We start from the raw sequence: 16108 nt of genomic DNA, 5'->3' as shown, positions 1-16108 counted from the left end.
TAGGCACAACATACAAGAAAAGTACAAAGAGATTGGTTTCTGTTCAGCCAGTGAATAGCTTTTTACTTTAGACTGTTCCTGTGCAAACACCATTAGCAACCATTACCATACTACAGTAAGGTTACATTTAATATTGCTAATGACAGATTTATGAAGTGTTTGTTGTCTTCTGTCTAAACATGTTTAAAACTTTGGGGTGAAAGGTTTAAATGTTCTGAACTCAAAACTTTTTATGAAGTGGCACCTGGTAGTCATTTTTAGCCCCTCCAGTTATTATTTTCCAGGGTCATACACAGAGAGAGATCTCTTTCTCTTTCATTGTCACCAGCCCCAGTGTCTTTTCCAGAAAATGCCACACCATATATCAAACATATATGTGCACGTGTCATATGGTGTGTGTATATCTACGAGTGTGCCAGCCACTTACTTAAACTGTCTGCCTGCATCACCAGACTCAACCATCACTCGGCCTGTCTGTCCATTCCGCTTCTTGCTGGGCCCTCGAACATCACAAACACACATTTTCTCTTGGCCATCAGCCAGGATTCACATACAGAAAGCATATTCCTCGTGCTTAACACACAACTAAATGAGGATTTGGAAGACTGATATTAATGCTGCAATTTTGATATTAAATCTGCTGACGACTAATATTTTATGCAAACATTCATCAATTTTTTTTTTAAATCATGTCAAAAGACACAAATATACAGCATTTTGAATTTTTATCTTGTCAGGGAAAAAAAAAATCACTGGATCAGTGATTCCCATCCTTTTTGGACTGTGGACCCTTACAATGAAGTTGTCTCTTCATGACAAGAACTGTGAACTGAAGAAAAAAAAAATTCTCATATTGTTGAAGAGAATCTTAAAGACTAAAAGTATTTTACAAATATACTATAAAAAGGCCATTTTTTGAGAAAAGTTAAAAAGTATACATATAACTAAAGTATTTTAGGACTCCCTTTAAAGCTCCAGATAGAAGCCACTGTGTCATGCTAAAGGCTTCCACTGAAATTCCAACAACTAACAAAAGTCTTTCAGGGTGGGTTAATATTTTCACAATACAATTAATTCATTTTAATAGAACTTAACAGAATATGCCAAAAAAGGTTACACAACTACAATCTGTTACCAATTTCACCGAAAGGCCGCCTCAACACATTGCTCTGGCCCAGGGAGTGTGCCTATGTGACTGCTCTTCTGGCACTCATACAGCTGGCACATCAGGCGAGCCACTTGGCCCTGACTCCATTCAACCCTACTCTTTGCTCATGTTCAAGGCTGTGGTAATGGGGAATTAGTATGCAGAGAAGCAGACAGACGGCTCTGTGTAGCCAGATCCAGGGAAGATGACTGGAGAGAGGCCTCTCTCTCACTTCTCCTCCTCCTCCCCTGCTGCTCCCTTCCCTCTCCCCTTTCTAGCATCAGTCCCTATGCCCTGTCCCAAATCCTAATGGGACGTTAGACAGACAGCCTCACCTAAATTGAGCAGAAAGAGCAACCTCCACCACCTCTTGTTGTCTCGCCAAAAAAATTTTTAAAAAAGAGAGACACCCCCCCCACAATCTCTGTCAGCTACCACCCATACTTGCTCCTCGTGATACTTTGGGCTATTGAGGGGCTCCCAGACAACCCTCCACTCTTCAGTCCCTCAGTCTAACTCTGCATAAATTAGACACATCTCCCTGGTGTCTCGTCAGCCGGTCGGGGCATGCCTGGCCCCAAGTCTGCCATCTCCCATTGTGCTGCTCCTTCTTCCCTTCATGCTGTCACCTTCTGTCTTCCGCCACCTCCCCCATTTACTGTATTCCACCAATCCCTGACTTATTTTGACCAGACACCATCCAATAGAGCACCTTTCTTCAATCACACCTCCTTTCTTATGTTTCTCACTTCTTCCTTAATCACTCCTGCTTTTTTGTCACTCCTCCACTTCTTCTTCTTCGTTTTCCCTGAAATCCCTTGACACACTCACTCCCACTTTACCTACCTTATATTTTCCACATTCTCTATATCTATTACTTCTTTTCTTATCCTTCCAGCAGTGTGTTACCCAGATCATCTGAGCCCTTCCTGCTCTCCTCTCCTCCCCTTTTTAGCCAGGATATTGTTTACATCTGTCTTGCTAATCACTGCCAGAGCCTCTCTAGACCTCACAGATGTTACAATAATACAGGGGATTAAGCAGGCTTAACACTCTGGTCATATCTGGGGAGTTTTCCTGATGGCTTGGTGGTGAAGCTTGTGAGCTCCTCTGAATTTGACCTTTCTGTTTCACTCTTTTGTTGCAATCCTACAGTCCCGTTTCTCTTTGATTTGTGATTTTCTGCATGCACCTGGCGTTGTTATTTTATCCAGATTGGCGCTCTGAGTTTTCACTTCCTGCTTAATTTAAATATTAAATATTGTTCTTCTTTCCAGCAGCTGCTTGTACATGTATCCATCCTTCACATTTTCTAAAATATTTTAACTATGGAAGCTAACTTACTGATTCTGTTCAAATGTCCCTCCTTATTCTTGCAGAATTAACAGCACAATGTAGCACTGTGTTCACTCCTTTCACTGCTCACCATGGCGACACTTGAACCTCCCCAGTCTCCTCTGCTCTCCTCTTTAACTCAGAGCTGAAAGATAATTAGATGCCCTCCTCAGACTCAGCATCTCTCCTGCTCTATTCTGCGTCATGCAGTGCATTCAAGTCCTGTTTTATGACCAAGCAGATCCAGTGACTGGGACACTCAGTGTGTGTGTATGTGTGTGCTTGGGGTCAGTTTATTTCTGTCTGGATTCTAATCCCAAAGGTGATATTAGTGTGATCCAGGGCAACCCATCCTCCCTCCAGTATGTGTGTGTGTATGTGAGTGTTTGTGCTGCAGGCTCTGGGGTCAACCAGGACGCCCAGACAGGCTCTACCTTGACCTTTGATCCAAGACTGTCTGCCAGCTCAGGGGGTTACGCACGCCATTGATACAGCCATCTGATAGACGCACAAACAAACACACATGCACACACATAGCATGCACAAACACATAGCCTGCTCCTTGTTGTAAACATTAATAGTTTGCTGTGTCTAGAGAGATGATGACGTGAGCAGCGTCATGTATGCTGAGAGTGCGTGTGCATGTGCACAGATAGTATTCCTAATCACCAATGTATTAGCCTAATCCAGCTTTTAAATTTTAAAATAAACATTTAATTTAAATTAAGAATGCACAACATAAGGAGAGTATTACTGCACTATGTGTATTTACTGGGTCATTTTTTATCACCAATCACTCTCTTTTATTTGTTTGTGTCTCCACAGAGGCAGTCAGAAATGCCACTATCAAGATGAAAAGCAATGATTATGTTCTCACCATCAGACAAGATTCCAACAAAGCACACATGCTGTCTGTAGCCTGTTTCTCGGAACATGTTTAGCCTCTGCCACATATGGAAAATACCACCTCTTACATCTGCAAGAAAAGTTAGTTAGACACACATGATCAGTGTCTGATTACCAGTATCTAGTCTGCCTGCTTTGTGGATGTGGACAGGTAAGTTGGAGCTGCTTCTAAGTTTAGAGGTTGAACCAATTTAAAAACTGTCTGAAGTGTAAAATGCAGCTACTGAGCAATATTTTCCAAAATTTGTTTCATTAGATATAAATTACTATATTTGAGACCAATTTAAGGTCCGTGATTGGATGGGACCTCTAGAGCGCCTTCTATTCAGTAATCAGTAATTTATATTCAGGTATTTTACTGGAAAATTGTTTGACAAGAGTCTGTTGCCTGTTGAACTACTTTAATCTTTTCTGTGAGGCTTATGTTCACATACATCTTATTCAATCTTTTTCATAAAATAATGAGTTGATTTATTATAAAACATGAAAGGAAAATGCCAAATGCGATGTCCTCATACAATATAAATGTTGAATAAAGGTCAGTTATTTGTTAAAAAGATGTTTTTTTATTTTCAGCTTAATTCTGTTTCCTTATATATTGTTTGTTTGTAATTGCTGGGATAATAGCTGAACCTTACAGTTGGTTTATTACTACTAACAGGTATTTCCTACATATCCGGAACATGATGTGTCCTATAACTTTGTGTTATAGCTTGAACGTGAGTCACATTAGTGCAATGGGTGACATGTTCCTTCATTATAATGATCCACAGTCCCACATACTGTTCTACAAATCAAATATGTGTTCCTAAATCTGTGGTGTCAATTAGGCACTTTGTGTGTGAGCAGCAGGGGTGTTGAAGCAAGTTTCTGGAGCTGAATGAAACTCTGAACAATGATACACATTCATAACCAAACACACACACACACACGTTACTCCTGTGTTGTGTGGGGATCACACCTTCTTTTGTTTCACCCCAGCAGCCAGTAGAGGCGATGCCCCAGTGCCCCCAGTGTGCTCCACTGCTCTGGCTGAAATGGGCTCCCTGCTCCCCTCTGGCTCCCCCATTCTCTTCCAGCAAAACTGTCCCTTCACTCACTCTGAGCTCCCCAGCCCTCAGCCTCCTCCCCTACTGATCCTGACCTGAAATTAGGGCCAGGCAAGCCTCCATGGCCAGGCCAGCATAAAAGGAGATCTGTGTATGTGTGTTTGCAAGTGTGTGCATGGCCCTGAAAGAAAGTAGGAGATTATCCCATTCTGTGTGTCCACTCACCAGTGCAGTATTGACCATGGTGGGCCACCCAGGGAGTGTCCAGCCAGCCATGAGATGGCCTGATATACATGCTTACTGGCCCTGCTAGATTCCCCCACTCTCACCGGGGATAAGGCCGAGCCCTACAGGCTGGACTCTTTCTAAAGACACTGGAGTCTATACACCGAGCGACCAGCCCTCCATACACAGGAACACACACACATTTAAGCATACCCTCTGTACAGTGAAAGACATTGCCATCAGGTCGTTTTCTGTGTCCTGTGAGGCGAGGCGGAGGTCATTGGGAAGGTTGAAAACCTCTTTAATGGTAGGAATGATACCATAACACCTATAGATAGAGTTACGGATCATGTCACATGCAGTTTGTATACAGTGCACACCCTGACAGTGAGGCCTGTTCACTGCTGGTATATGTGAAGGTGAGTGTAAAAAAGCCAGAATTATTTGCTTCTCCTTTGTTTTACTGCTTACCCTTATTATTTTTTTATGTTTGAAATGTCCTTATAACATCTTTCTGATCACTACAAAATGATCCATAGTACATTCATTTTTTTCTTGGTTTTGATGTTAGGCTATGTTGCCTTATTTAAACCAAGAAATAAAGTAAAAGGAACACATTAATATTCATGAGGTTTGTGTGTGTGTGTGTGTGTGTGTGTGTGTGTGTGTGTGTGTGTGTGTGTGTGTGTGAATTAACCTCATAAACATTCAAATAAATGATTTTGGATGTAGCCTCAAAGAGTTTATTAAAAGCCTGTTGGCTGCACAGGTGTGTAACAGCTAAAAGAAGCTTATTATTGACCTAAACAAACCCTCAGGGGTCAGCTAATTGCCTTCTAATTACTCAGCTGTTTGTTTGTTGATGGAGAGTCTCTTGACATACTGCCTGTTAACAACACAGAGGCCTTTAACATCAGGACAGCGCTGCACAAATCTCATTAGCAATAAAAATCAAAGAAAAGATTTTATAGGGAAGATTATAATTTTTTTTTTTTTACTGAATTTAAACAATGATTAAGTAGTGTGTGTGTGTGTGTGGGGGGGGGTCACAATAAAGCAATGGAAATAATATAATGTCATTTATTCTGCTTTATGATTTGTTTTTCCTTGACAAGCTAAATGTGCTGAAATGAATAGGCTGCAATAAAACAACAAACTGTCACTCAAAATTATCATTGTTTATGTCACTTTATTTCAGCCACTTCAAATTATTTACAGCAGGCTACACAGCTCCAACTGTTTCACTGTAATAAATGTTGGCTTGCTGGGGTTTTTCTTTTTCTTTTTTCAGCATACATGTGGCAGTTTTTTATGCACACAAATCTCTGCTTGGTTAAATATGGTCACCAGGCAAATTTCATAAACAGCAGAGGAAGCTGGGGTGGTGTGGTTTGTTAAGGGGTAAACAAACTAAGTATTGTAAGATTATATAAATTTGTTTACTTAAATTGCATAATACTGGATTATATGTGCCCCCATGCCTGCTTCAGATTAAGAGGATATTAGATGAATATGGTTTGTCCTATGTATGGACAACACAATATTGTCATGGTATTAATTGGCTGAAAGCAACGGTGGAGCAGCGGTTGAAAGACTAGTTCCTGTAAAAATGGCAAAGTGAGTTAAAAACATGTCATTTCATGTTCTATATATACAAATCAAACAAGAAATTAAGATCTATTATGTGAAAGCCATGCATATAGACAAGCCATATATAATTTGAGACTTAATAATACTAAAATTCCCAAGGTGGCTGGGCAATGAAAAGGTTTGGTTAGAGATCAGAGGTTTTGTAATGTGTGTAATAATAATTTAGTGGGTGATGAATTTCATATTTTCTTTGAATTTAAAAATATAAATATTAGGTATTATAGAGGAAAGTATTTGCTGAAGTATTATCTGAAATCCCCTTCTATATTTAAAGTAATGCTATTGCTACAAGCAGCTAGGCCAAAAATGATTAAACAATTGGATGCTTTTTGAGGAATGTATTACCCTTGTTTGAATGAAGATTTTGTGCTGCATGTCTCGTTTTGATAATGTCTTTGACTGTTATGTTTGTACTCCATACCATGCATTTGTGGTTGTGAGAGATTAAATGATGATGATGATGATGATCCAAGCAAGGGGAATTTAATTTATTATACAGAAAGAGAAGAAGAAGCAAATCAGCCAAGTGTATTAAATTATTTCACTATAATAACATAAAATATTGCCATGGATTCAGATGAGTAAAAAATATTGTGCTCAAATTGCCCTGACATGAACCATAATAGGAAGTCTTATATTTTAATGTTTTTTATGTTTTAGTTGTTTTATCTTTTTTCTTACCAGATTTCAGAAATTCTGCCATTTTATTTATTTATTTATTCCACAGCTGTTGCTATAGCCTCTTGTGAGATATTAAAATAAAAGTTTGAGACTGTAATATACTCCAAAATACAGTAAGACTGAATTGTCCAAATTGGGGTCATTAAAGAGAATTTTAATTGTCCTTCAACGGAGTACATCAGGGTGGAGTGTATTCAGGGCCCTCAGGACTGATGTGTATTTTATATTGAGACCATTTACCAGGATACTGCAAGAACACTTCTGAATAACAAGAGTGCATTAAACCCACTATAATATTAAGCATCCATCTTCAAAATACAGCTCAGTGTTAACTGTATCTATTTATTTTATATTTACATTATAATGATGCTGACTCACTCTGAATTCACTAACACAATAAGCTTGAATGCCTGAAAACAAACATTGCAAGTAACAGTATGGCTGGGGCCACAGCACTTAAACAGATCAAGGAACAATGTGCGTGCTGCTCCTGAATGAGCACAGATGATGAGTGGGAGGTACCTTGCCTCCCGGTTTGACCCCCTTGGTGAGGGATGACTGTGGTTCATTGGGAAGAGCAGTTGTCTCCCAATCGGAGGGTTGGAGGTTAGAAATGTGGTGCCTGTAGTCCACATGTAGAAGTGTCCTTGGGCAAGACATTGAAGCCCAAGCTGGTTAGAACTATCGGTGTGAGTTGGCGCCACAGACGGCTGCCTTGGTTCTGTACCAGAATAAAAATCCTTGTGTGCGTAACATACTTGGCCAAATAAAGTGATTGTCCTTATGATAAAAGGCATTCAGCTGTGGCCCACTGATGTGTCACCCCAGCATGCACACACAAAGATGAAATTTTTATGTAAACGCTCTAATTTCAGACCCCAGTGACTGTTCTCACATGCATATAATGTAAGGCTGACTTTAGAATGGTATCCCCATCAGGTGGAAGAAACCTGCATAAGTAAAATCCATTTGCAGTTAAAATGTTTCTGCTGAACTTGTTTGAATTTGTTGAATTAAAAGACACCTCATAAAATTTGTAGACCACAGTGCACACAGAAGAGCAAGTTGGGGGTGGTTGACAAAAGGGGGCTATGGTGGAGTCAGGACATGAATGAGTGGGGGCAAGGGGGGGTCTCCAAGTCCGAGAACTTGGAGCCTAGTTTATCATGCTGACTGCAGTGATGCCATTGAATGTGGACAGAGGGAGCAGAAGGTTCACAGGACCTCGACCATTCTTATGCAAACTCTGTCAGAGGCTCCTCCGTCATACCTCCACCCACCACCCACCCCCAGCCTTCACTCTTGCAGAAACACATACATGTTTATAAACAGGCACAAATTCACTGAAGCCTGGGTAGGGTGCCCCTTTCCTTATACATGGTATGTGCACAAAAATGTCACATTACATGGAGGAACAATGGGAACCAATCCATGTGTAAAACCACAGTCACTCAGAAAATATAATCAGTCATAAAAATACAAGAATAAACCTGTCATCTTACAGCTTTCTTTTGCAAAAGGCTAGTGTTAATGTAAACATTCGTTTTTATAAAACATTTAACATTTTATAAACAATTAAAACCAGCCTCAGCACTATTTCAGATAACAGAAAGACAAGCAAAGGCAAATAAAGGCAGATGCATAATTACATTATTCTCATAATTATTCCAGCTTGTAGTTATGAGATAGGAATGTACCACACCTTGTATTAACACTCATCTTAAGTTTCCTGTGACCTTGACACTACCTTGACAGGCTGAGGCATAAAACGGACCTAATTTCCTGACTGATTGTGAAAACTAATTTTCAACTAAATGTTCCAAAAAACACAAATTCTATTTAAATTTCTATTTTGGCATCCCTATTAAATCAGCCATACTCCCTGACTTTTATTTCTGCTTGCTGTTGGAGCCTGCACTGCTCTCACCTTTCATCTGTTTCACCTGATCCAGAGATCCTGGGGAAGTTACAACTCATTTAGCATTAAATCCGCTCTAATACCAAGAGCTGAAAATATCAGCTGTAGTGCAAACACATGCAACTACACATTTACTATCTTTAAATGCAAACACCTCATGCAAATGAATGAACCCCCCCGATATGATGAGGGAAGGTAACAAGCGTTTACTCTGTGTGCATGTGTGTAGGCACCCAGATTTATGTACGCTATAATTCCACAGCCAGGGCTTGAAGGAGTCTCCATTTGTATGTGTGTGTGAAAGTCTGTGTTTGTGCCCCCTCATCTGCACTTGGAGCAGCCGTTTGGAGCCTGTATTTGATTGACTGAAGGCCAACGCAGCCTGAACACTCCCTCTAATGGAAGAGTGGCGCTCAGCAGTTCAGTAATGCACTGATCCCAGAGCTTTTACAAGCCTGCCAGCCAATAAGTGGCAATATGCTGGATCTTATAAAATTAACAAGACTGAGCTGTGGGGAAAGGGAACTCAGAGGGTGGTAGTTGGTGAGGATGACATCCCTATATCGCTTATAAATATCAGGATGCAAGCATGGAAGGATTATTGCTGTTATTAACTGAGTTTTATAGTCATAGCAGCATGATGTCATATTTTCTCACTCTTTTCCTGGCTGATTTTAAAAGGAGGTTTACAGGGAAATGTTTGCAGGCCTGTTTATGCTTGATAAAACATCTCTCAAGGTGTTTCAGTGCTGGAAATTCCACAAAAGCTGCCATGGAGCTGGCTGCTTACTACACATTCTCTTCTGTACATCCTGGACTGTGACATCAACCAGTACAAACAGTGGACTTCAGGAAGAGCCCCCCCCACCTTACCCTCACTCATCATTCTTGGCAGCACTGTATCAGTAGTAAAGTCCTACACGTTCCTGGGCTCCACTATCTCCCAGGACCTGAAGTGGACATCCAATATCAGGACCATCACCAAGAAGGCACAGCAGAGGATGTACTTCCTGCGCCAGCTCAGGAAGTTCGACCTGCCCCAGGAGCTGCTGATACAGTTCTACAGAGGAATCATCGAGTCTGTTCTCTGCACCTCCATCACTGTCTGGTTTGGCTCAGCAACCAAACAGGACAAGTACAGACTTCAGCGAACAGTCAGGACTGCATGCAGAAAAGATCATCGGTACAAGCCTGCCCTTCATGGAGGACCTGTACACCTCATGGGGGAGAGGATCACTGCAGACCCCTCACGCCCCGGACATAATCTGTTTGAACTTCTCCCCTCTGGACGGTGTTACAGGTCACTGTGCACCAAGACAACCAGGCACAGGAACAGTTTCTTCCCCCGGGCTGTCACTCTGATGAACACTTAACCCACAACAGTATAACTGGACAATAACCCTCAGTGCAATACCTGTAAATATACATTGTACAGATTATACAGATTCGTGCAAATCTCTAGTTTTAAGTATTCTATTTTTATTCCTACTTATCCCTTTTCACAATGAGCATTGCTTGTTTACTGCCTGTTTATACTGCTTATTTTGCATTGTTTGCACTGTTTGTTGCTTGTTAATACTGCTTATTTTGTTATATTACACAGCCTTATGTTGGTTTACTGTTTACTTGCCCCTTGCATAGGGATATGAACATACACAATGAGAACCGATGTACCAGAGTCAAATTCCTCGTGTGTCCAACACACCTGGCCAATAAAGCAGATTTTGATTCTGATTCTGATCCTGACAAATTCAAAGTCAAGTATCCACCCTGTATTGTTTCTCTGTGTAAAGGAGGTCTCATCTAAACAGAACAGAATGTTTTTAATAATATTACAGCTGCAGCTGCTGTCTCAAAGCATCCAAATCTGATTTAGTACTGAAAAAGATTTCATTCCTGTGTGTCTCCTAGTGTCACCTCCTCACCTTTCTCAGACTGGGTGTGTGAGCATGGGAAGGCTGCATTTGTGTAGGTTTTGTGCAGCTAGCAGCTATTGTCTGCTAGCACTCCAGCAGGGGCTTCAAAGTGAATTATTTATGTGGGATTTGAATACATGCAAATGGTTCACTTCCCTCTCCTGGCACAGATCCAGGTTACCTATGGCAACGGCGCCTTCAAGAAGTATCTTTCCACCCCTCCTCCTCCTTCTCCTCCTGCTTCTCGCAGGCACCCACCCTCCAACCATGTTATCCACCCATTGGTATTGTTTCAATTGTTGCAATACCAGGCTGAGTGGCTGCACACTGTAGGGTGGCAGGATATCCCATAATTCACAGTCATGGTCACATCAGCATAGAGGATAGATGAGAGATAGAAGGAGGGCAGGTTCCCTCCATCCCTGCTGCTGGGACATCAAGTTTGGGAGATGCCTTTCTGCAGATGACAAAGAAAAAGAAGTGGTTTCAGATGGCGAATGATGATCGCCAATGGGACAGACTGGACACACACTCAACTACTATTCAGATTAGGTCACAGCTCACATGCACTAACCAGTGCAATAAAACAGGATGAGCACAGAAAACATCACCCTTGAATGCATCATACCATTATTCTCATGTATTATATTGGAAACAGTAGCTAAATGGGGTGTCACTAGTAAATGGGAAAAAACAATACTGTAGTAGTACAGTAAAAAGCAATGTTTCATCAAATATAAACAAATTTGGATATTAGGATTTAGACGGATGTGTGCGGTTTCCACAGTCATGCTTCCTCTACTTGATGAAAACAAAATACTGCTGTTTAAATCCTGAACATAGGATAAATAATAAATGTATAGTTGAAAATCATTTTTGTTTTATTCATATTTTTCTACAACATAATGGCGGTCAATTTCTGGGTATTTCTGTTGACTGTGTTTTTGGAATTCTTTTTTTAAGTAAATCTTTATAGTTGTTTATATAAGTAACACTAAATATACATATTTCATTAAAGGAGGGGTATGATCTCAATTTTCTTATAAATTTCAGTTCAAAGTTCACTTTAACCTTGCTTTTATCATTGTAGTATTTGTATGTAAAAAAGAAAAAAAAACAGGCTTAAATTATTTATGCCATATTTAATTTCTGAGTGATGTCTTGTAGTTTAAATTCTTTTTTTCTTCCACACGATTTTGTTCAGTATCATAGACACTTTAAAACAGTATTTTCCACCACTAACAAAGTAACATACATTTTGCACAGATAACTAAAACCAGAGATGAAGTGTCTCAGTGAGCAGACAGCAGGTCAAGTTCAGGTCATGAGGTGATCAGAGCCTAACTAACCTCCATAATGGTTTATGATGCACACAGAAGAGTAGCTACTCAATGCTGCCATCTACAGCAAAAGAAGGGGTATGTAGTGTCACACACGAGCCAGAAGTGATCAGTGTTGAGGAAACTACTTGTCCATTTTGTACCATCTTACTTCTACAATCAAAATAACTGAAACAGTCTTCAAATTGCACTTTTTTAGACGATATGAACAGCTTGAATACTGGTCTAAATAACAGGCCTATCTTTTTACATATCAGAGCAGAATCTTTTGTTTATATGTCTCATGAGCCATCTCTGAAAGCTCTTATCCAACAGGCCACTCTGCTTGTCATCCAAAATGTCCTTGTCAGCAATGAAAAGCTGCTCACATGCAGCAGGGGAAAATAAATGTTTAAAAGTTCCTCTTTTCCTTCTATGGCCCAAAATTGTTTGTAGTGTCAGTAGTTAACTACACAAAATTGGCAAAAGTTGTTTAATTACATGAATCACTATGTAAATATGAATATGCTACAAGCTAACTACTGCAACATGTAGTTAAACTAGTAGTTTATTTACATGGCTCACATCTCCCCAACACTAGACATGATTAATCAAATTGATAAACACTGCATAGTTACCTTAATATATACACTGATCAGCCATAACATTATGACCACTGGCAGGTGAAGTGAATAACACTGACCATTTGTTACAGTGTGTGGGGTATATTAGGCAGCAAGTGAACATTCAGTCCTCAAAGTTGATGTGTTGGAAGCAGGAAAAATGGACAAGTGACTTTAACAAGGATCAAACTGTGATGGTGAGATGACTGGGTCAGATCATCTCCCACACTACAGGTCTTGGTGGGTGTTGTTGGTCTGTAGTGGTTAGTACCTACCAACAGTGTCTAAGGAAGGACAAATGGTGAACTGGAGACAGGGTCATGGACGCCCACGGCTCACTGATGATGAGGTTGATCTACTGTAGATTAAACTTTTAACTTCCATTTGTACTTTTCAATACATAAGTTTCTCACTGAATTGTAGACACATCTGTGCTCTTCCTGACAGTAGAACTGTGGAAGCAAATGGATTCACAGAAGATGCACAGTGAGCTGCAGAGTGACACGAGCGCCAACCAACTGCCACATTGACTCCTATGTAAACAGTATTAGGCAGGTGGTCATAATGTTATGGCTGATCAGTGTATAACATATTGGATATTTTAAGCTCATCTTAAATTCTTTCAGCAGAAAATGTAAAACCCAGATTCACTAAATCCTTGTTATAATATTAACACAATTATTGTGGTAAAGATTTAAAAATGTCAGTGGCTGCATGTTTTAAGTCTAGATATTGTTCTGTATCCAAATTTAGGCCAGCTCTTTAATGTCACTGACGGTTATTACCTTTGCTTATCATATGGCCCCCTCAAGTGGACAAAAGGATTCACTGCTCAGTGTTGTGGATGGACACTTTATTGCATGGCCAGTTATATGCAAATTAACTTACATTTTTGGAAATGCTACATCACTGATATGTTCATTAGGAGTGAAAGTATGAATTCTTCTCATAAAACATATTCTACTTCAGTGCTTTGGCATACATATATATTTTAGGTAAACAGTGCTTTATGATCAAATAAAAGCAATGATAAGACTGCACAACAATGTGAGCACAGTATACTGTAAAAATGAAATATTGATATTCACATAAACATGTACAAACCCCAAATCAGAAAAGGTTAGGGTGGTATGTAAAATCAAAATTAAAACTGAAAATAGTTACTTGTAAATAAATCATCCATGTCCTGTATTACATTACAGCACATTATGTCATGTATTTGATACCTCATCAATTTTATTCTCCGGTTCAAAATATACACTAATTCCAATTCTAATGCCTACAACACATTGCAAAAAAGTTGGGACAGGACAGCTGCATTTCAGGGCTAGTAATGAGGTAAAACAATGAAATGATGATTCCACTTGAACCGGTGATGTCAACAGATGGTTACAATCATGATTTGGTACAAAAGATCACCTTTCTACAATCATTTGCTTCACCTCTTCTGGATGAAATCACATTGAGACCATTATAAAATTTTAAATGACTATAAGACATATTGCATAATCACCCATTCACCTATTTGTTATCAGGTACAAATCACACTGGTACATGATCAAACAGGAAGAAAAGCAAGGTGATGCAATAAAAATAAAACTCAAATTAAAAGCAATACAATGAATTAAAACAGTCTTTTCCATGTGTACATAATTAAACACCGTAGGTCTAATTAAGTGCAAGCATTATTTTAACATAATCAAAGTCATGCATATGCATCAATAAACACTAAACTGTTGTTACCTGCTGTTCCACTGTTAATCACTTGAGCCACTGTGATGGTAACAGAATACCACCAATTGTGTGAGTGACAAATTAAAGACATTTTTTCTCCACCCTCCTCACTCAACTTTTAGCTAAGTCTGAGATTCTATTTATCTACCAACATAAAATCCCACGGATGTCAGCAACCTCTTTTTCAAGGGAGACCTGATGTTATGTTTCTGTGTGTACAACATATTTCTACTCATCCTGACATCCTGTTTGCAGGGAATAGGAGTGTGCAGCAGGATGCTCCTGCACTGACTGAGTACAGAGACTTATCATTGGCATAAGAATGACTTGACCACCAACCTCATGTCTGCCTCATTTGTGCTTTTTTACTACCCCTTAGTTGCTGCCCAGTGACTCAGTGAGTGAAGTAGCCCATCTGATGCAATTTGAGCAGGAAGCTGTGTGTGATATCAAATGTGGTGAAGCTAATCCCTACAGCAATGGGCCCTTTCAGCCAGTTCATGCTCAGGCCTTTGTACAGTCCACATATAACTCCCTCCCCTGTTACGATCTCACGCATGGTCCCCAGGATTGTGCGGTATGATGAGCCAGTGACTCCAGCTGTCTGCATGCGCCGACGTACCACATCCAGAGGGTACGAGGCAGATTGCCCAATCAGACCGGCGCAAGCACCAAAGGCCAAACGTTCATGGGGGTAAGGCTGGGGTCGCTTTGTTTTTTCTACAATGAGAGACACAAAAAAAGAAAGAGTTCAATATCAGACCGCACAAATGATAAGAAAAGAAGTAGTACTAATGGTCATTACCTGTGTGTAGCTTCTTGAGGGTCTCATATGTAAAGAAGGTGATCCCTGCATATGGGATAACACCCAGGATAGTGGGGGTGAAGCCTCTGTAAAGAGTCTTCACACCTTCATCTCGGGAGATCCGCACAAAAACATGAACAATGTTGCTGTACCTGTTGGAAAAAGAAACATCAGTCATGACAAAGACATTATTTAACAGCTGTGCAAAATCACCTACCAGTATGCATGTTGCTAAAGTTTAGAAACTGCATATTTGGTCAATACTACTGATGTAAGATACAGTATGTTTAACCATATCAAAGTTAATATGCCATAGAAAGGTCTATTTGCTAAAATTAGCAGCTATCACAAAACAGGCCCCCCATCCCATCTTAAGCTAATTTACAGACTTTTTCTGATGATTTATCCTTCAACATTTTAGCCATTTAGTTTGTTATAAATAAGACTTACCTACATCTAACCTTACTGGAGAAACCTAGTCCTGCTAAAAGCTAACTAGCCTAGTTTATATACTGTTTAGACCAGGGGTGCCCACACTTTTGTGCCTTGCGAGCTACTTTTCAAATGACCAAGTCAAAATGATCGACCTACAGTTAAAATATTAAACATATATTTATTTATATACAGAGTATACCTTATGGAAACACAATATATGTTGGTGCACCTTGCATAACTGCATGAACCTTAAGGCACACTACAGTTCAGTACTTTTTTGCTCATTAGTTTACTCTGATGACTTGCACTGAATGGAATCAGCCAGGGCTGCATAGTCCGGACAGTAGCTGCTGGTAGCCAGCCTC

At 39.9% G+C, this 16108-nt stretch overlaps 1 protein-coding gene and 1 long non-coding RNA gene across 3 annotated transcripts in view; one reads left to right on the top strand and one right to left on the bottom strand.

Moving 5' to 3' along the window:
* Positions 1–8055, top strand: part of LOC109966953 (uncharacterized) — a 48879-nt gene extending 40824 nt beyond the window's left edge. For both annotated transcript variants that reach the window (XR_002275853.1, XR_002275854.1), the window contains exon 3: positions 3308–8055. This is a non-coding gene — a long non-coding RNA (uncharacterized LOC109966953). The remainder of the gene's footprint in view (positions 1–3307) is intronic.
* Positions 8056–13611: 5556 nt separating this feature from the next.
* Positions 13612–16108, bottom strand: part of LOC109966952 (mitochondrial coenzyme A transporter SLC25A42) — a 15865-nt gene continuing 13368 nt past the window's right edge. The window contains exons 7-8 of the mRNA XM_020612221.1: positions 15309–15460; positions 13612–15223 (exon numbers count right to left, since the gene is read on the bottom strand). Of these exons, the coding sequence (XP_020467877.1) occupies positions 14898–15223; positions 15309–15460 (478 nt within the window). The 3' untranslated portion in view covers positions 13612–14897. The remainder of the gene's footprint in view (positions 15224–15308; positions 15461–16108) is intronic.

This window comes from Monopterus albus, unplaced genomic scaffold, assembly GCF_001952655.1.
Source record: "Monopterus albus unplaced genomic scaffold, M_albus_1.0 scaffold122.1, whole genome shotgun sequence".
Classification (NCBI taxonomy): domain Eukaryota; kingdom Metazoa; phylum Chordata; class Actinopteri; order Synbranchiformes; family Synbranchidae; genus Monopterus; species Monopterus albus.
Note: the sequence above shows the minus strand (reverse complement) of the source record. Positions and strands in the feature narration are given on the sequence as shown.